The sequence below is a fragment of the Patella vulgata genome, chromosome 5 (genome assembly GCF_932274485.2).
Source record: "Patella vulgata chromosome 5, xgPatVulg1.2, whole genome shotgun sequence".
NCBI lineage: Eukaryota > Metazoa > Mollusca > Gastropoda > Patellidae > Patella > Patella vulgata.
Window position 1 is genome coordinate 41590950 of NC_065883.2, and position 22729 is coordinate 41613678.

At 35.7% G+C, this 22729-nt stretch overlaps 1 protein-coding gene across 1 annotated transcript in view; it reads left to right on the plus strand.

Annotated features, from left to right (window-relative positions):
• Positions 1-235: 235 nt before the first annotated feature.
• LOC126821485 (UDP-galactose transporter senju) overlaps positions 236-22729 on the plus strand; it is a 133331-nt gene continuing 110837 nt past the window's right edge. The window contains exon 1 of the mRNA XM_056100979.1: positions 236-250. Within this exon, the coding sequence (XP_055956954.1) occupies positions 236-250 (15 nt within the window). The remainder of the gene's footprint in view (positions 251-22729) is intronic.

The following is a 22729-nucleotide window of genomic DNA, read 5'->3' on the forward strand; positions in this document are numbered from 1 at the left end:
TCTCTTTACTTTCTGTTTAACTGATTTCAATTCTTTTCTTTTGTGTTCAAGTTTACTTTTGGTTTCCGTCAACTGTTCTTTCAAATTTTCATGTGTTAAAGCATATCCATGTTCTTCTAGAAAAATGCGCTTTAGTGGAATCGGCTGGGTCGATTCATCGTCATCACATAAATTTCTTTTCCTAGGTGGATTCCTAGATTTAGATGGTTGTAAATACTTCGGATGACTCGGAAAAATGGTTGGAACTGCAGTAGACTTGAGCTCATGTCGACTTGTCTCGATGTCTTCATTATGGTGAATCCCTTGAGAACAAAAAATGAAATCATTTTACTAAAATACCATTTAGTTCGTAAAAGGTAATAAATAGGTAATAGGTAATAAATAATTTTCTGGCACATTCATATTTAGTTACCTTACAGAACGATCAAAGTTGAGTGGTACTAAACTCTATTACCGTGATTACGGGGGGGGGGGGTCAAGGTAAAAATACGTGTCTTAATACCAAATTCCAGATATGATCTTACATATCAGTGAAACGCACGTACATTGCTCTTTTCAAATATGTAAATAATTTTCTGGCACATTCATATTTTCATAAGTTGAAGTGAAGGATTGGTTGGGATGGTGGGGGCGGGTGCGGGGGTTAATCCAAAATTACGTATATCTATACTGAAAAGTATAAAATAGTTATGGCTCTCTTTAATTATATCCATTATTTGTTGCGCACAGTGCATGTATACTTTTTGTTTCAAAATGGATCAAAGTTAATTAGTCTCCAGGCCTGCTAAACTCTAGTTACACTTACAGAGAGAGGGGGGTGGGGGGTGGCGAGTGTTTAAAATGTTAAAATACGGATCTTAATACAAAATTCCAGTTACAGAGTCATACATCACTAGAAAGTATGTTTCTATCGCTCTTTGGATCTATCAGTTATTTCCTGGCACATTCATGATTACGTACTTTATAAGAGAAAAATTCTCGTTGTTTTGTCGAAAATAATAGGTCGCTGCCCAACAGTAACCTAATTACTAAAGATAGGTTGCCAGGCAACGAAACATACGCCCACAGCAGCTAAATCGTCCGGGCAGTCAACAAGTGTTGTCGCATATTTTTTACTTTTTTTGGTAATGAAACATTTATAATACACTAAAATCTGATTAAGAGTAACAACTAATGAAGTAATTATCAATCTGTAGTCAATCGGATGATAACTTTAGCCTCTAGAGCGTCACAAGTTTTTTCAAAGTGATCAAGGGCCATAAGTTTGGCAGTAATTATCGGAAATCGTTGAAAATCAATAGGATTCTTTGTCTCATGACCTCAAACACTGTGTATAAATTTAAAGTCAATCGGATATTAACTTTAGCCACAAGAGCATCTGCAAGATTTTTTAAAGCGATCAAGGGCAGTAATTATCGGAAATTGCTGCAAATGAATACGCTTCTTCGTCTTATGACCGTAAACACTGCGTATAAATTTAAAGTCAATCGGATAATAACTTTGGCCTCTAGAGCGTCCACAAGATTTTTGAAGTGATCAAGGGCCATAACTCTGGAAGTAATTATTGAAAATCGCTGAAAATCAATAGGCTTCTTTGCCTCATGAACTTAAACACTGTGTATAAATTTAAAGTCAATCGGATATTAACTTTGGTCTCTAGAGCATTTACAGTTTTTTTTTTTGAAGTGAGCAAGAGCTATAACTCGGCAGTAATTATCGAAAATCGCTGAAAATGAATAGACGTTTTCGTCTCATGACCTTAAACACTGTGTATAAATTTAAAGTCAATCGGATATTAACTTTGACCTCTAGAGCGTCCACAAGATTTTTCAAAGTGATCAAGGGCCATAACTTTGGCAGTAATTATAGAAAATCGCTGAAAATCAATAGGCTCCTTTGTCTCATGACCTTAAACACTGTGTATAAATTTAAAGTCAAACGGATATTAACTTTAGCCTCTAGAGCGTCCACAAGATTTTTCAAAGTGATCAAGGGCCATAACTCTGGCAGTAATTATCGGAAATCGCTGAAAATCAATAGGATTCTTCGTCTCATGACCTTAAACACTGTGTATAAATTTAAAGTCAATTGGATATTAACTTTGGCTTCTAGAGCGTCCACAAGATTTTTGAAGTGATCAATGGTCATAACTCTGGAAGTAATTATTGAAAATCGCTGAAAATGAATAGATGTCTTCGTCTCATGACCTTAAACACTGTGTATAAATTTAAAGTCAATTGGATATTAACTTTGGCTTCTAGAGCGTCCACAAGATTTTTGAAGTGATCAATGGTCATAACTCTGGAAGTAATTATTGAAAATCGCTGAAAATGAATAGATGTCTTCGTCTCATGACCTTAAACACTGTGTATAAATTTAAAGTCAATCGGGTATTAACTTTGACCTCTAGAGCGTCCACAAGATTTTTTGAAGTGATCAAGCGCCATAACTCTGGCAGTAATTATCGGAAGTCGCTGAAAATCAATAGGCTTCTTCGTCTCATGACCTTAAACACTGTATATAAATTTAAAGTCAATCGGATATTAACTTTAGCCCCTAGAGCGTCCGGAAGCAATTGTGGACGCCGGACCGACGGACGGACGGGGGCGACGACAATATACGACCACATTTCAATGTGGGCGTATAAAAATAGACTATACTTTCAATTTATCTTATTTGTCGAAGGCACGGATTAGCCATACCAATCACGTGATTTCATTGCAGTCACGGTCGTCCAGCGAATTTCTTATAGTTGGCTAGCTTGAATTCTGCTTATCGTTGGCTAGAATCCTTATAGACGGCTAGATCTTATAGACGGCCAGCTTAGACATAGTCATATACATTCAATAATACATATTACATAGACAACTCAATACATTCATACAAACAGTATACTACATGTACAACTGTACATGTATATCAAATAGTAAGTGCAGGAGGACCGCACTACACGCAAAACAAAAATCTACAAGATAAACCTGCGGACAAGACAGAAAATAGACATTGCACCAAATAAACAAATATCAAATCAAGTGAATGGAAGGGGTTTCAGTTACATGTAGTTGCCACCAAATTTGATTTAGCTCTCTTATCAAAAGCCAAAAACACATATAAAGCCACTGCCTTGGCAATCAATTTTGGTGGTGTAAAGAGATTAATAAAATTGTAGGAAATCTTAGGACTTGTCGAGAAGGCTGGGTATATATGGGCTTGGCGTATTTCTTCATACTTGCTACAGTATAGCAAAAAATGTTGCTCGTTTTCGGTCGAATTAAATCGCAAAATTTGCATAGACGCTGATCAACAGGAATTTTTTTTATCGGCCCCTCTCTAATTCTAAGTGATGCGTACTGAGTCTAAGTGTGGTCATAGCTTTCTTATGATCTCTATTTTTAACCGAATATAAATAGTCTGGAGAGTTGGTAACAGTAGCTAGGTTTTAAGATGAAATATGTACGTAATTTGCTGTTATTGGAGTTAGAAGATATGTGGTAGAAGGAGTTAAATTTTGAATCGAGGGATTTCTTTATATTGTCTTTATTTAGCAAATGAACATGATTTATTTGGAGTTTCGAAGTTAAATTATTGATTGCGGCTGACCAAGATAATTTTTCATTTTTTATCTTCAGTATAGGCTGCTGAAAGTAGAAGAAATATTTGTTTCATCCTAACATCGTTTAGCCTTTTATGATACATCATGCGGGTATAGAGGGTTCCGGGAATGTTTCTAATTTTTGTATCATTTCCCACAATTCCTCGCGCGAGACCATTCTGGTAGGCTGTTTGATAAACAAATACTATCAATGATGTAATTGAACACTAAACGTATATAATAAATGGCACCCACGTTCTTTGCCTACAGTTACAACTTCGGTATATCGGCCTTGGATTATTGTGAATATTGACCGTAATTTCATTATATTATAGTTATTTAGTTAAACAGCATGTGTAAAGAGTTGATATATTTACTACCACATGTTTATCGTCAAGTAATAAAATACAACGAAAGAAATGCTTACCGTGTTTGTATTTTTGTAAGTAAAAAATAAATCCATATCGTTTCCAGTTATTTTTAATTATTATCACAAGAAATAAATAAAACACTATGTCTATTGTAACGGTTTTTTTTTTCACAAAAAGAATTATCTTGTGGAGAAATTTAAAGTCGTATATCCTCGACCGCATAGACTTATCCCAGACTGAGCTGACTTGGTGTCATACACTTGTAATACACTGTATAGTCATTTGCATGCATGTTGGTTTCACTATAACAGGATTGCCAGTGATAGAACAGATCAAAGGATAAAATTGCACGTAGCCACTACTTCGACACGTGTTATCTTTAGATGTTCAGACTACATGGCGTCTCAAATAGTCCAACGTTAAAAGAAGTTAAATGATAAATCTCTGGCACCCTGGGTCATCATTGAAGAAAATGGAAAAATTTTGTCTGCTTACTGAGATTGTAAGGGAGGTTTAGGTGAATCTTGTTCCCATGTGGCGTCGGTATTATTCTACCTTGAAGCCAGTGTACGGATAAGAGAAGCGGCGACAGTTACTGCAGAGCCGGCATACTAGATGCTTCAGTTCCAGCTTCTCGAACTGGTGTTAGTTATGAACCGATTCGAAGAATTGATTTTACGTCAGCCAAAACATTGAAGAAAAGAATGTATAAAACAATTGATGAGCAAACATCCCACCCCTTCATCTAAAAAGAAATATTCAATGCCTTGAGCAGCAAAGCTTGATATATATAGGGCTTTTGAGGGGGATAAACCGGTTTTTTTGTCGGTTAAAGAAGATTTTATTTTTAACAGCCAGTTTATTCCAGAAACATTTCTGACAGCCAAAATATTCGATGATCTTATCAGATTTGTATGATGATAACAGCACAGGTAGTTGACATTGTTTGGGTTGATTGGCCGTAACGCTCTCTATAGCCTACAAATACAATACTCAAGTCAATAGACCGCACGAAAGCTTCCCTTTGTTTACATTTACGGCCTACCGCAATGGCGGCTCGCTATGAATTGTGGGTAATTCCTAGTTCCGCAATACATCCAAGGTTGGTCGACTGGTTGATTCAAAATGGATTTGCATATTTTTATAGGTTTTGATTAATTTTGTCCCATTTTTCAACTGCAAATTTTTTGCTGTATATCGGAAGCGTAAGTTGCTATTTGTTTGATAATGGCCTGGTACAGTTTGATCAAGACGTCGGTAGGAATATAGTCAGATGTGCAAACTTTATTTCTGATACTGTACCAGGCTCTTTTCGCTTTTTTCCCTAAGTCTGACATGGCCTGTTTAAAGCTAGAGTTGTTGGATATACATACACCCAGATATAGACTTATCTGTGTTTACATCTAATTTCCAGTCTGAACAGAACTGTCCCAAGGAGTTTAAGCAGTGGACACATTAGCCGAATCGTTCGGCCGAATCAATCGGCGCCGAATTTTATTCGGCCGAATGGGTGGACACACTAGCCGAATGCTTCGCCCGATTCAACCTGTCGATTGCATCACCTTTCACGTCACATGATTAAACATGGCGGCGTCTATGTCTTCAAACTATCACGTGACTTCTCGATATGAGTGGTGATTGGCTAATGAATTCTATATTCGGCCGAATGCTTCGGCGAAGCGGACACACCAGGCGAATATAATTCGGCCGAATATATCAAACCTGTTTGATTCGGGCGAATCATTCGGCCGAATGACAGTGGACACACTAGGCGAATTTCGACGCCGATTGATTCGGCCGAATCATTCGGCTAGTGTGTCCACCGCTTAAGACTCTTTTGAAGACCAATATCTGTAGAGGAAATCAGAACTAAATCACCAGCATAGAGAAGGTGTGAAATTTTGGTATTATCTAGAGTGGGTGCATCGTTATCAGAATTGGTTAAATAAGTGTGAAGATCATTAATATAGATATTGAAGAGGGTAGGACTTAGAACACAGCCTTGTTTTACACCCATATTTGAAATTATTGAATTAGAAAGCCCATCGGTAGTTTTGACTCTATACGAGGTGTTTTCGTACATTGAGTATATGAGGTTAAATATATTGCCAGATGATATTATACTTGGAATTTGATTTTTCATATAGCATTTCGTTGCCGCAAATGACAGCATCCCGTATAAATACCGTCTCAAGGTATGCTACCCCACCCCTCTTATACCTTACAATTCACCCTGTAGATATTAATGTGCCAGGAAAATGATTATATTTTCTGAAAGATAATACATTCCTCTATTAAATGGTATGTGACAATATACTTGGAATTTGATTTTTCGTACAGAATTTCGCTGATGCAAATGACAGCATCCTATATTAATATAGCCTCAATGTCGGCTACCCCCACCCCTCTTATATCTTACGATTTGGAAAGAAGATATCAATGTGCCAGAAAAATGTTTATATTTTATGAACGATAATAAATTTCTCTCTTAAAAGGTATATGCCATTATACTTGGAATTTGATTTTTCATATAGCATTTCGCTGTCGCAAATGACAGCATCCCGTATAAATACCTTCTCAAGGTATGCTACCCCACCCTCTTATACCTTACAATTCACCGTATAGATATTAATGTGCCAGGAAAATGATTAAATTTTCTGAAAAATAATACATTCCTCTATTAAATGGTATGTGACAATACTTGGAATTTGATTTTTCATACAGAATTTCGCTGATGCAAATGACAGCATCCTATAGCCTCAATGTCTGCTAACCCCACCCCTCTTATACCTTACGATTTGGAAAGAAGATTTCAATGTGCCAGAAAAAAGTTTATATTTTATGAACGATAATAAATTTCTCTCTTAAATGGTATATGGCATTATACTTGGAATTTGATTTTTCATATAGCTTTTCGCTGTCGCAAATGACAGCATCCTGTATAAATACCGTCTCAAGGTATGCTACCTCACCCCTCTTATACCGCATAATTTAGCTTGTAGATATTATTGTGCCAGGAGAATGTTTATATTGTATGAACGATAATAAATTTCTCTCTTAAATGGTATATGATATTATACTTGGAATTTGATTTTTCATATAGCATTTCGTTGTCGCAAATGACAGCATCCTGTATAAATACCGTCTCCGGGTCTGTTACCCCACCCTCTTATACCGCAAAATTCACCCTGTAGATATTATTGTGCCAGAAAAATGTTTATATTTTATGCACGACAATAAATTTCTCTTTTAAATGGTATATGATATTATACTTGGAATTTGATTTTTCATATAGCATTTCGTTGCCGCAAATGACAGCATCCCGTATTAATACCGTCTCAAGGTACGCTACCCCACCCCTCTTATACCTTACAATTCACCGTGTAGATATTATTGTGCCAGGAAAATGTTTATATTTTATGACCGATTACACTTTCTTCTATCAAATGGTATATGAAAATGTTTATATTTTCTGAAAGATGATAAAGTATTCTTTGAAATGGTATGTGATAATATACTTGGAATTTGATCTTTCATAATGAATTTCTACAGTGTGAATTGTAAGGTATAAGAGGGGTGGGGTAACAGACCCGGAGACAGTATTTATACGGGATGCTGTCATTTGCGGCAACGAAATGCTATATGAAAAATCAAATTCCAAGTATAATATCATATACCATTTAAAAGAGAAATTTATTATCGTTTATAAAATGTAATCATTTTTCTGGCACATTAATATCTACAGGATGAATTGTAAAGTATAAGAGGGGTGAGGTAGCTGACTTCGAGGCCATATTGATATAGGATGCTGTCTTGTCGCAGTGGAATGCAATATGAAAAATCAAATTCCAAGTATATTACCACATACCATTTGAAAGAACAATTCAATTTATTATCTTTCATAAAATATAAACATTATCCTGGTACACTACTAACTTCTGGGTGAATTGTAAGGTTCAAACTACTATTAATATTGTGTTTCGTTTCTTTTTGTTATATTCTGTGTTTTCTACTATAAATCAGTATCGACGGCGACTAGTGGACAGAATTGATCACGTGATTAGAGCAGATCAATCCATTGTGCAAAGAGGTGAATATTTTAAACTATATTTATTCTTGTCTGCTAGCTTTTGGTTACTTCTAGCAGACATTGTCTGTTGTCTGCCAGTTATAGGTTGGGCTGAAGCTCCAGTATTGGGCGTAGAATACAACTCACTGAAGATCCAGCATTGTGCGATATTAGAAGACTTTCGTAATACTCTGTAAAACAGATTGGGCACAACCTTGTCACATAATACTATAATAGACAAAATTAACGCAAGATGAACTGTTTTTCCACAGAAATATTCCCAACTAAATTTAGTAGCATTATATATTATATTTCTGACGTACTGTTGTAGGGGTCTGGGGCTCGTTGCAACAAACAATCCAGAACGGGTTCAAATCTTTATTATATATAGTATAAACCAAGCAAGTAATAAAAACCCTGCAAATATACAATTCAATATAAGTTTTACATCACAAAAGGAAACATCAAGATACAAACATTATAACACATCAACTATAATCATTTCTACAGCATAGACATAAATCTGTGCTACTAATTAAATTACTATTTAAATAAATAATCAACATGGTACCAGTACTTTAACTAAACTAGTCTATATCAACATTTTAAACTAACTTACCCGAAGTGGGGTTTTAAATGCTTAGATTAGCTAAATGTAATCAACTTAACAACCTGAAATAGGATGAGATGTATATATATGTAACCGGGGGGTGTAAATTCTCAATAAAAACTAAGGTGATTAGTTTTTAAACCTTTATTAAAAACCCTGAAATATATATACGTTAAAATTAATATACATATCACAGTAACAGTTGAGTACAATAAAATAATAGTAAGGCATGCATATTGGTACTCAATGAAATATATCAATAATTTATACACTAAAATACATCACTAATTAAATTAAACATATTAAACAGGCCTTAAGTTTATACTAAATATAATATAAGTAATTGATAACATACCCAAAGAAGGGGTTTTTAAATAAGACTATCAAGATGGTGAACACAATCTTCAGATAACTATATTCTGTAATACTGAAGTAGTATAACTGGAACAATTCCCTGAAAATAACCTAACTAGATTTGGAAAATAAAGTTAAACAATTTGATTGAAGATATCAAATTGTCCTTACACTTCGAAATCTATCTAATGTCTGATGTCTAAAGTGAGGTTCAGATAAAAAGAAAACTTGCTTGTAACCAAGGGAGTAGAATTGTACTCACCCCAAGATTTGGGCTCTAAGAAAACAGTACAGGTTAACAAGCCAAGTTAAAGGAGAGATGTTATTATAGACCAGTTGCAATTAAAATTAGTGTCAGTTTGTTAGTTTAAAGGTGCACTCACTCAATACACTATATTACTTGACATAATAAAACCTATAAACATATTAAAATTCCGCTTCGCTACATACTCCCTCCCAATAAAACAAATGTCGTCCCGACATCCTATTAAAACACTAAAAACCAAGAGTCAACTTTAAAACACTACTTAGACTTTTACGTTGTTCAAACGGTAAACCTATAAAATCATCCGACAGCAGCAACGCCAAGACTGTAGCTGGACACTGAACAACAGAAGAAGTTGAAGTCTGGGCTAATACATAGTCTTGATAACGGGCTGGTGGCTGTCGATTCCTTGAGGATCTCCTTGGTACAGGCTCATCTACATCTGGTTCCTCAGATGAAGGGCTGGATAGAGATTCCAGTTCTTCTTCAACACGGAGAGGTACTGTGGAGCTAGCTGGGGAATCGATTACATCATTCCCTTCCACAATAACAATCTCCAGATCATCATCACTTGAGGTACCTGGTTCCTCTGGAATTATTTCAGGAATAGATGTTACTTTCCTTCTAGGTTTCGGTATTGGTGGCGGCTGGGATAATTCCATAGGTACAGTCCCTATGGGAAGAAGATGGTTCCTGTGTAATGTACGTGTTGTACCAGTTCCATTTTCCCGCTGCAGCACATACACCGGTACATCTTGATTGGGCTGTTCCTTTATAATATAGACGCAATCTTCCCATTTGTCAGATATCTTGTGTCTACCTTCTTTGAAAAACAGTCTTTTCACAAGCACGCGATCTCCCTTTTCCAAGATTGAATTCCTTGCCTTCCGGTCATAAACTTTCTTTTGATGTGACTGGGCCTTACTAATTTCAGAAGAAGCCTTGAGATAAGCCATCTCCAAACTATCTTTGAGATCAGCGACATACTTGCTGTAGCTGTTTGCAGACTCTTGATTAACTAAACCAAGCAAAACATCCACAGCAAGATGAGGCTTCCTCCCAAACATCAGAAAGAAAGGTGAATAACCGGTAGTTTCATGGATGGTACAATTATAGGCGTGCACTAAAGATGGTAAATGCGTCTTCCAATCTGTTTTTTCGATGTTCTCAAGAGTTCCAAGCATATTCAAAAGGGTTCTGTTAAATCTCTCGCACATTCCGTTGCCGCTAGGGTGATAAGGTGTTGTACGGGATTTCCGCATTCCTGTTAGTAAACACATTTCTTCGATGATCTTATTCTCGAAACTTCCTCCTTTATCACTATGCAGACGTCTTGGAAACCCGTAGTGAACTATAAAATTTTCAAACAAAGCTTTAGCTGTTACTTTTGCAGTCATATTCTTGGTAGCTATGGCTTGGGCGTATCTGGTGAAGTGGTCGGTTATGACTAATATGTAACTGTAACCTCCTTTTGACTCTTCCAAGCACATGTAGTCTACACTAACTATCTCCATTGGTTGAGTTGAATGGATGTTAACTAATGGAACTCTTGTATTGGTTGGAGACTTCCTCATTATGCAACGTTGGCAAGTCTTGATGTGATCTTCTACATCTGTCGTCATTCTTGGCCAATACACACGTTCCTTCAGTAAAGAAACCGTCCTGTCTCTTCCTAGATGTCCAACATCATCATGACAACCTTGCAGAGCTACCTTTCTATCCAAACAAGGAATCACCAGTTGTAGAACTTCTTGTCCACTTACAACAGATTTTCGGTACAAAACATCTGACTTCAGAGTGAGGTGGTCGAATTCCCGAAGAAAGATGGCTTCTTCCCGATTGCTGGGTGGGGACTGTGGTCTTTCATTGTTCTTCACTGCTCGATGAAGGGGTCCAATGATAGGATCTTCTAGTTGTTTCTTCATCCAGTCTATTTCATGAGCAGGAAACATCTGTGTGTTAGTAACACCTGGGATGATCTGAGTCGCTAAACACTCCACATAGCCATTATCATTTCGGAATACACTGAGTGCTCTGAAAACATCGGGACTCATCTCCTTGTAAGTATCCTCCGGTGGATTGGGTATTCTTGAAAGGCAGTCAGCATCGATGTTCCGTTTTCCTGGTTTGTACCTGATGTTAAAGTTGTAGTTCGCTAAATCCGCTAACCAACGGTGACCAGTTGCATCAAGCTTTGCTGTTGAGAGAACGTAAGTAAGTGGATTATTATCTGTATAGATGGTAAAGGTGTTCCCGTAGAGATAATCTTTGAACTTATCAGTCACTGCCCACTTCAACGCCAAAAATTCCAACTTGTGTGCAGGATAATTTTTCTCTGATTTCGATAATCCTCTGCTGGCATATGCAATTACTCGTTCTTTATGATCTTGCAATTGGTACAGAACAGCGCCTAATCCTCGGCCACTCGCATCTGTGTGTAACAAAAATGGCTTAGAAAAATCTGGGTAAGCCAGAATAGGTGGTGACTGTAACAATGTCTTCAGTTCTTCAAAAGAGCTATCTTGTTCTGGTCCCCATTTCCATTTTGGTGTTGACTTATCATCTGACGTCTTCCTCCCCCTCTTCTTGGAAGTTGGTCCTACTAAAAGCTCATTCAAAGGTCTGGCAATTGTAGAGAAGTTCTTTACAAATCTCCTGTAGTAACCTACAAAACCTAAAAATGACCTTACCTCATCTGGGGTTGTTGGTGTTTTCCAGTCCCTGACCTTTTCAATCTTTGCTGGATCAGTCTTTATGCCTTCTGCGGAAACTATGTGGCCCAAATATTTAACTTCCTGTTGGTAAAAATGGCATTTCTTCGGCGCAAGCTTCAATCCACATTCTTCAAGTCTTTTAAATACCAGTTGCAGTCGCTCCAGATGTTCTTCGTACGTCGATGAAAAAATAATCAGGTCGTCAAGGTAAATCATGCAGATCTTATAGTTTAGCTCTCCTAAACACTCCTCCATCAGTCTTTGGTAGGTGGCTGGTGAGTTGGTCAATCCGAAGGCCATGCGTGTATACTCATAAAACCCAAGAGGACCTACTGTAAATGCTGTCTTTGCCTTGTCCGACTCTTTCATCGCAATCTGATGGTATCCACTTTTCATATCCAGGACTGAAAAATATTTAGCTCCAACCATATTATCTAGCATTTCTTCAATTCTGGGAAGTGCGTAAGCATCTTTGATGGTACGTTGATTCAGCTGTCGATAATCAACACATAGTCGAATGGAGTTGTCTTTTTTCCGCACTATAACAATATTTGATGCCCAAGGACTCTGCGATTTCTGAATAATTCCTCCAGTCAACAATTCATTAAGGTGCTCTCTTATTTCATTGTACATAGATGGTGGTATTCTTCTGTTCTTTTGCTTGAATGGTACTTCATCTGTAAGGTTAATAGCATGTTCAACCATATGAGTGCAGCCTATATCAGTATCACTGTGAGAAAAAATGTGTGACCATTCACTGATAAAATCCTTAACACCTTCTAACTGACTAACGGTAAGTGCTGATCCAAAATGAATTTTATCCAAAATACTGCAATCACTTCCAACTTGAACAGAAGAACATGTACTACTCTTGTTGATACTGTTTACAATGGTTACTGGTTGTAGTTCGCATATAATGGACTGTGGTTGAATTGAAACTGGATGAGTGGATAGATTTGAAATTCTGATGTAGACAAGATCGTTATTGTCTGGATGAAAATCGACAAGAACAGGTGAAATTTCAACAGTGTCTGGTATCTTGGACTGTGTAGAACGTTGACACATCGCTTTACAGTGAACACTTGATTTAGCAGTAACCACTCCTGCTATAACTGTAGATCTATTGCTGTGTAACAATATAGAATTTCGTTCAGCACACTTCACAATACCCACGCACTTATCTTGTTTGTACACATTTCGCTGAACTTTAAGACATTTAAATGTTAGCAACCAGGGAGTTTCCACTTGAAGTTGTCGATGAAAGTTAAGTCCATGTTTCTTGATAACTGTATCCAAAAGATGTTGTAAAATGTTAGTACCAAGCAGTATTGGTGTGATCGGATGGTATGATGTATCTGGTACTACTAAAAATATACATGGTATTGCAGCTGATGTCATCCTAGGAACTTCAATGTCGATTTCGATCATACCTAAGTATGGAAGTTTATTTCCTCCAGCATCTTCTAAATTCACCAAAGTATCTAATCCTTGCAGCTCACAAACACCTTCAAGGTGATCTCTAAAAAACGATTCACAAATCGTTGATACTTGGGAACCACTGTCCAACAATGCTTGACAGTCCAAATTACCAATTAATACTGGAGCTACATTACTCTTCCCTAATAAACTAACAGGGCTCTTAGTTCCCAAGCCTATTGTCTGCCCTTCGACAAAGACTTCTTGCAGTTTAAATCCTTGTTAAGTCTAACACGACAACCTGTACGAATGTGTCCCTTTTGACCGCACCTAAAACATGTAGGTTCCTCGTGTTCCTGTCTACTGTTACTCTGATCCGGTCTATTATTCTTCAGATCTTTTACATCTTTCTGAAGTGCCTGTACAGTCTGTGTTAAAGATGCTATTAAGTTCTTCATTTCATTGTCTTCTGTTACAGCTTTAATATGATGAGATGCAGATGGTCTTTTTTTCTCCGATGATGACAAATAAACTTCAGATTCAATCTTTCTCACTTCCACCATCAATTCCTCATAATCTTTAATACGATCGTATTTATGCGCAGTTTGCTGTTTAATACTGGCTGTAAGTCCACTCCAAAATCTTGTACGTAACATGTCGTTGGTAGCATCCTGTGAAACATCACCACGATCAACAGCTTTCTGGAGAATATCTTCAAGTCTGCAACCCCATTCTGCAACTGATTCCTTCGGAGTCTGCACCGTAGAGTAAAACTCGGCTAACAGATCTTGTGTCTCCTCAACACGTCCAAAAACACTGTTCAGCTTCTTTAACAGACGATCTAACTCCACCCTGTGTCCTAATCTCATCACTATCTTACCTGCTTCACCACGTAATGACTTAAAGATGGCTTGTCGAATCTGTTCCTTGTTGTAACTTGACTGAACCAACTCCTCAACTTCAAACTTCCAAACGTCAAAAGAAACTTCAGACTTGGATGCTGGATCCCCAGAGAAAAATGACACCTTGGGTAAAGCTGGCAGCATCTTAATGTCTTCGCGTGGTTTATCTCGACTTAATGCTGGTAGATGTTCTTGTGAGGGATGAAGTTCTTCCTTTGTTGTAAAATAATCTTTCATCCATTTCTCAAGGTCTTCTTTACTGGAAGCTTTAGGTTTGACACCCATGGCTAGAAAAGTTTTTAGCAAGTTATCAGCTTCTTCAGGGGAAAATGATTCTGCCATTGCACAGCTGAAATAAAAACAACACTTTTGACCAAAATAATCAAACACCAAATCACAAGTTGATAAAACAAATCCTGAATCCAAAACTCGTAAAATGAAAATAATCAAATTCACAATTCAGTACAAGTGTCAAACAATAAAACATCAACCCAAGAAAAAGGCCAAAATCACAATAAAAATTAAATAAGTCCAAGTAAACAGTTGAATTCAAGTCACAAGTCAGAGTCAAGTCTAATGTAATGTCAAGTCTAATGTAAAGTCAATGTCTAAGTCAAAATCCCAACAAGCGACAAACTTAAACTCAAAACCAAAACTCAATACAAAAACAAGAGCGCAAACAAAATCAAACTCAATATAAAATCAAATAGAAGTAAAAAAAAATACTGTACACAAAACCAAATCAGATATCAACCCAAAACACAATTTCAAAATCAAAACCTGAAAAATAAATAATCTACACCAGGGGTATCACTGAAGACGAATTAAACAAAGTTCCAATCAGTGACAATCATAAAACAATTTATAAATATATACAAATATTTATACCATATACAAGGGTTGTGAATGCAAAATATGTTAGTGCTGAATATGTGTGTGTTACAATAATGGACAATGTTATTTGAGGGAGTAACTGAAAAAAAAATGGAATGAAAGACTGAAAGAAAAGTGAAGTAAGTCTGTCCTGAAAAAAAACTAAATAAACAAATCCTATATAAAACCCTAAGTTCAGGTATGTGTGCTCGCGATCCCACCTAATATAACCAACCCAAATACACAAGTACACACCCTTTCACTCTATTATAATTTAGTTTAAAAGTAAAAGTGGAAAATGTATGCAATATTTCATAAGTAGGATAATAAACAAGTATGTAATAAATTAAAAGTCAAAGGAAAAAAAATAATTTCACAAATATAATTGTGAAGAAGTTAACTATATAAAATAAAAGAAGTAATTAATCAATGAAAAACCTAATACTGAATATGAAGTTCTAATATGTGTATTTGCTATAAAGAATAGTTACAATCAAACTTTGCCCAAATACCAAGTTGTTGACTTTGACCTACTGGTCACAGTGACCTGACCTATATACTAAACAGGAAGTCAACAAAAATGTCAGTGGGTCAAATCCAATTTTAACCAGAAATAATCTATGTAAATAATGAATATATAATCTTTTAGATTATGAAAATAGAAAAACAAAAATTGCAGTATTTTAAATAATAATTAATATAGTAAATTAAAGTAAAGGCCTACCGAACAAATCCAAAAGAATTTCACAAACACAAGTATGAGATTAACACTGATAATGTCTCTAAAGATCCACCGATGAAACAGCAGCTGTATCCCGCGAACGCGAATCTTTAGGCCTCTGGAACTCTGTCTGTAGGTACCTTGTCTTCAGAACGTTGGGCGCCAAAATGTAACCGGGGGGTGTAAATTCTCAATAAAAACTAAGGTGGTTAGTTTTTAAACCTTTATTAAAAACCCTTAAATATATATACGTTAAAATTAATATACATATCACAGTAACAGTTGAGTACAATAAAATAATAGTAAGGCATGCATATTGGTACTCAATGAAATATATCAATAATTTATACACTAAAATACATCACTAATTAAATTAAACATATTAAACAGGCCTTAAGTTTATACTAAATATAATATAAGTAATTGATAACATACCCAAAGAAGGGTTTTTTAAATAAGACTATCAAGATGGTGAACACAATCTTCAGATAACTATATTCTGTAATACTGAAGTAGTATAACTGGAACAATTCCCTGAAAATAACCTAACTAGATTTGGAAAATAAAGTTAAACAATTTGATTGAAGATATCAAATTGTCCTTACACTTCGAAATCTATCTAATGTCTGATGTCTAAAGTGAGGTTCAGATAAAAAGAAAACTTGCTTGTAACCAAGGGAGTAGAATTGTACTCACCCCAAGATTTGGGCTCTAAGAAAACAGTACAGGTTAACAAGCCAAGTTAAAGGAGAGATGTTATTATAGACCAGTTGCAATTAAAATTAGTGTCAGTTTGTTAGTTTAAAGGTGCACTCACTCAATACACTATATTACTTGACATAATAAAACCTATAAACATATTAAAATTCCGCTTCGCTACATATATATATATATATAATGTGTGAATGCATGTATCGTGTATGCAAATTAACTTTATAAACTTTATCCATAAAAACTACTAACTTCAATATTAAAATATAGAACTACAGAGGTAGACTTATACAGCTTATATAACCAGTAAAACATAATACAGCATACCTGGTAAATCACTATAATTCTTCACCAAAACTTCTAGAACCAACCACCAAAATTCTAAACTTATACACAATACTTTCTATGACACCTCTTTGAAACAAAGATAGCTAGCAACTGAATGTAGCTACCAACAAAATGAAAATCAGATCACATGACCAAAAACAATGAAACTAAGTTAAAAGTACTCACCGTTGTTAAAGCAACAACAGCTTACAGAAGTTGACTTATAAAGATTAGAATATTAAAGTGGGGGTTTAAAGGTGCTCACTAACATGTGCTATACTAAAAACATTTAAAATTGATATATACAAAAACTGTAAAACATTTTTTCTATTCTACTACCTGTAACAATACGTAATCTTGTTTATAAGCCAAGGTAAGTCTCACTAACCTGGACACTCCTGTAAGGTACAGGCCTACCTAGCTACGAGAACGTGGCTAAAAACCTTCACATAGAAATAGAATAGATACGGCGTTAAATATTAATATTGCACGAAACGAAACACAATATTAATAGTAGTTTGAACCTTACAATTCACCCTGAAGTTAGTAGTGTACCAGGATAATGTTTATATTTTATGAAAGATAATAAATTGTTCTTTCAAATGACATGTGGTAATATACTTGGAATTTGATTTTTCATATTGCAATCCACTGCGACAAGACAGCATCCTATATCAATATGGCCTCGAAGTCAGCTACCCCACCCCTCTTATACCTTACAATTCACCGTGTAGATATTATTGTGCCAGGAAAATGTTTATATTTTATGAACGATTATACTTTCTTCTATCAAATGGTATATAGCATTTCGTTGCCGCAAATGACAGTGTCCCGTATAAATACTGTCTCCGGGTCTGTTACCCTACCCCTCTTATACTGTATAATTCACACTGTAGATATTATTGTGCCAGGAAAATGATTATATTTTCTGAACGATTATACTTTCTTCTATCAAATGGTATGTTATAATATACATGGAATTTGATTTTTCATACAGAATTTTACTGATGCAAATGACAGCATCCTATATTAATATAGCCTCAATGTCGGCTACCCCCCCCCCCCCTTATATCTTATTATTTGCCAAGAAGATATTAATGTGCCAGAAAAATGTTTATATTTTCTGAAAGATGATAAAGTATTCTTTGAAATGGTATGTGATAATATAATTGAAATTTGATCTTTCATAATGAATTTCTACACGGTGAATTGTAAGGTATAAGAGGGGTGGGGTAACAGACCCGGAGACAGTATTTATACGGGATGCTGTCATTTGCGGCAACGAAATGCTATATGAAAAATCAAATTCCAAGTATGATTTTTCATATAGCATTTCGTTGCCGCAAATGACAGCATCCCGTATTAATACCGTCTCAAGGTACGCTACCCCACCCCTCTTATACCTTACAATTCACCGTGTAGATATTATTGTGCCAGGAAAATGTTTATATTTTATGACCGATTACACTTTCTTCTATCAAATGGTATATGAAAATGTTTATATTTTCTGAAAGATGATAAAGTATTCTTTGAAATGGTATGTGATAATATACTTGGAATTTGATCTTTCATAATGAATTTCTACAGTGTGAATTGTAAGGTATAAGAGGGGTGGGGTAGCAAACCTTGGGGCGGTATTTATACGGGATCCTGTCATTTGCGGCAACGAAATGCTATATGAAAAATCAAATTCCAAGTATAATATCATATACCATTTAAAAGAGAAATTTATTATCGTTTATAAAATGTAATCATTTTTCTGGCACATTAATATCTACAGGGTGAATTGTAAAGTATAAGAAGGGTGGGGTAGCTGACTTCGAGGCCATATTGATATAGGATGCTGTCTTGTCGCAGTGGAATGCAATATGAAAAATCAAATTCCAAGTATATTACCACATACCATTTGAAAGAACAATTCAATTTATTATCTTTCATAAAATATAAACATTATCCTGGTACACTACTAACTTCAGGGTGAATTGTAAGGTTCAAACTACTATTAATATTGTGTTTCGTTTCGTTTCTTTTTGTTATATTCTGTGTTTTCTACTATAAATCAGTATCGACGGCGACCAGTGGACAGAATTGATCACGTGATTAGATCAGACCAATCCATTGTGCAAAGGTGAATATTTTAAACTATATTTATTCTTGTCTGCTAGCTTTTGGTTACTTCTAGCAGACATTGTCTGTTGTCTGCCAGTTATAGGTTGGGCTGAAGATCCAGTATTGGGCGTAGAATACAACTCACTGAAGATCCAGCATTGTGCGATATTAGAAGACTTTCGTAATACTCTGTAAAACAGATTGGGCACAACCTTGTCACATAATACTATAATAGACAAAATTAACGCAAGATGAACTGTTTTTCCACAGAAATATTCCCAACTAAATTTAGCATTATTATATTTCTGACGTACGTAATCTTGTTTATAAACCAAGGTAAGTCTCACTAACCTGGACACTCCTAAGGTATAGGCCTACCTAGCTACGAGAACGTGGCTAAAAACGTTCACATAGAAATAGAATAGAAACGGCGTTAAATATTAATATTGCACTTTTGCATCTCTACCTGCAGTTTCATTGTCTGTATGTTTGTGTTTTCCTATTCCTTAGTATGATGTCCTGTCCGTGTATTTGTGTAAATTTTGTGTGGTGAAAGCCCCCTGCACTTACTAGTAGAGACTTGAAATTTTTAGGGGATGTTAAGGGGGACTAGGGATGACCTCACACCAAATTATGTCAGCCGAATCGTTCAATAACTCATTTATATATTTCTATGATTTTACCGACCTTTTAGTTTTCGAGGAGATACTTTTTTCCTATCGTCGCCATGCTTGTTTACTATTTAGACTCGAATAACAAGACACTAATAGTCCAAGAGCCAGTGACGAAAAAACTGCCTCATAAGTAATAGAAGGTTTGACCATGTTAATTGGCAGCTTTTGATAGGGCAAATTCAAAACACCCAGTCTTACGAGGTTTTAGTGGGGCATTTGGCAGGGAGGGGCAGATAAAAAGGGCCAAAAAGGGCTAAAATTTGCCTCATAAGTAATAGGATCAGAATTATTTCTAAAATGTTGCCATACAATGTATGAATATAAAAAATATAAATCTTACCGGAAAAAGTGGGGCCATGCCCTTTTCTGACTGCCTTAAAAAGTGTGGAGGAGGGTCAAAATTTGCCTCATAAGTAATATAGTTGAAATTGGTGTCAAAAGTTAGCTATGTATGAGTCGATTCTAAAAATATCAAATCTGACTGGTTTCAGTGGGGCACATCCCCAATCTGACCACTTAAAATCTGCCCAATCTGCCACGCCCACAAAAGAGGTCAAAATTTGCCTCATAAGTAATACGATCAGAAATAGTTTTGAAATGTTGTGGTGCTATATCTGAATCTTAAAATACAAAATCTGACCGGAAAAAATGGGGCCACGCCCCTTTCTGACTGCCCTAAAAAGTGTGGACGGGGGCCCAAAAATGCCTCATAAGTAATAAGATTGAAATTGGTGCCAAATGTTAGCTAATTATGAGACGGTTCTAAAAATATCAAATCTGACTGGTTTCAGTGGGGCAAACCCCTAATCTGACCACTCAAATGTGCCTAATCTGCCACGCCCAAAAATAGGGTCAAAATTTGCCTCATAAGTAATATGACTGAAACTGGTGCCAAATGTTAACCATGTATTAGTCAGTTCTAAAAATATCAAATCTGATGGGTTTCCCTGGGGCAAACCCCTAATCTGACCACTTAATTGTCACCACCCACCCAAAGGTTGAATACACATGCTTGCTTTTACTTCAAAGTTAAATCTACAAACGGACTAGTTTGACACCCCCACTATCAATTTGTACTTTTCAACAACATAGTAGAAATTCAATACAACATTGCTGACCTCCAAGAGATATGATTCTCCATTAAATATAGTATTACATTATTTCATGGCATTATCTTTTAAAAAATAATAATAATGAATCAAAATTTAAGATAAATTCTGGAACAAGCGCCAGTCTTATATCATACAGTGTCTGTCACTGAATAACATCATAATAGCTGATGCAAAATATTTTATAACATTATTTTATTAATTGTTGTAAGACTGTAAAGTGAGTTAAAATGGAAGTCCACGGTAAGCAATGTGTCCTCCATTTGGGAGATGCTAACCAAAGCCGTGGCAAGGTTATTGGTTTCACCGAAGAGACATTAAAAAAGTGTTACAAGGTTCTGTGTCATAGACAAAAAACTAAATCAAAATATTCTGTTATTGAATTACCAAATATTATTGATGAAACTGTTGGATAGAAGACCCTTACGTTCTACCGCACCAGATATAAAGGATAAACCTGGTACCAATGTGTTTGAGAGAAATTGTATATTTTGCCTTAAATATGCTAGAAAGCATCATGGCAGAAAGCTAAAACTAGTTAAAGTGGAAACACAAAATTTAGAACAAAATGTACGGAAATTTGCTATTGATTTAAATGATGAAGCATTACTTGGTCGAATTAGAGGCGTTGATTTCATTGCCAAAGAAGTCAGTTATCATTCTCAATGCCGTATTGATTATCAGAAAAGGGCAGAAGTGCTAACCAGGAACAAAGGAAAGACATCACCTTGGCATAAGATAAGAGAGTCGCATGAAAAAGCATTTGAAATTATTTGCAAATTCATACAAGAATCTATTATTGAAGAAGAAAATGTATACACAACAAAAGAACTATATAATCAGTACATTGCAATTCTGTTGGAAGTATATACCAGTTTTTCGGAGGATGGCACCTAAGATATATTTGGTGATTTTACTATTTTCCATTTTGAGAGGAAGATAATGAATTACTTTGGAACAGAGAAATTGACATTATTATCATCAAATACTAAAGGGAATATCATTTATAACAATAGAATGAATGTTGAAGAGGCCATTAAAGAAGCGTTCTCAGAAAATCGATCAATAAAAGCGAAGCTCCGTGACATAGCATACATATTACGTAAGGAAATACTAAATGTACCAAAGTCCACTTTATCATCAAAATTAACAGTGCAGGATATAATTCAAGGAGAAGCGTCGGTGCCAGATTTAGTAATCAACTTTTTTACTCATTTATTAGGAGGGCCTGACCAGAGACGAGGAAAAACAGAAAAAAATGTTCGAAAAATTGCATCAATTTCTCAAGATGCCATGTACAATGTTTCGTGTGGCCAAATTAAAACTTCCAAACATTTGACTCTTGGAATGGCGATGAAGAGTATAACATGTAGCAGAAAAGTAATTGATATTTTAAATCGTTATGGACATTGTGTTAGTTACAACTGCATTGAAGAACTTGAGACAGAATTAACATACAGTTCACAGGAAGAACTGAGAATGGTTCCACATGGAATACAGAAGATGTCATCATTGGTTACCTGTACTGCCTGGGATAATTACGATAAATTTATTGACAGTATAGATGGGAAAGGAACACTACATGATACTGTAGGTACATGTATATGTTTTCAAAATAAGGATATCAATTTTGTATCGGATACAAGTACCAGGACTGAAACAACTGACAATGATAACCGGCTTCCAGTTTGTCGGAAAAGACGGTCATTTACTCCAATCCTTTTGAATCTGGAACCATATAGGAAGAAGCCTAGAATGACTAACCGTGAATTTATCCCAGAAAATGACCCCAGAAGATCTATTATTCCTAGTAGCTGTGCAGATGGCAAACTTTTGGATGTTATTTGGATGATATCGCATGCATTAGAAATTACTGATACACCAATGTGGGTAGGATGGAATTCACTTGTGG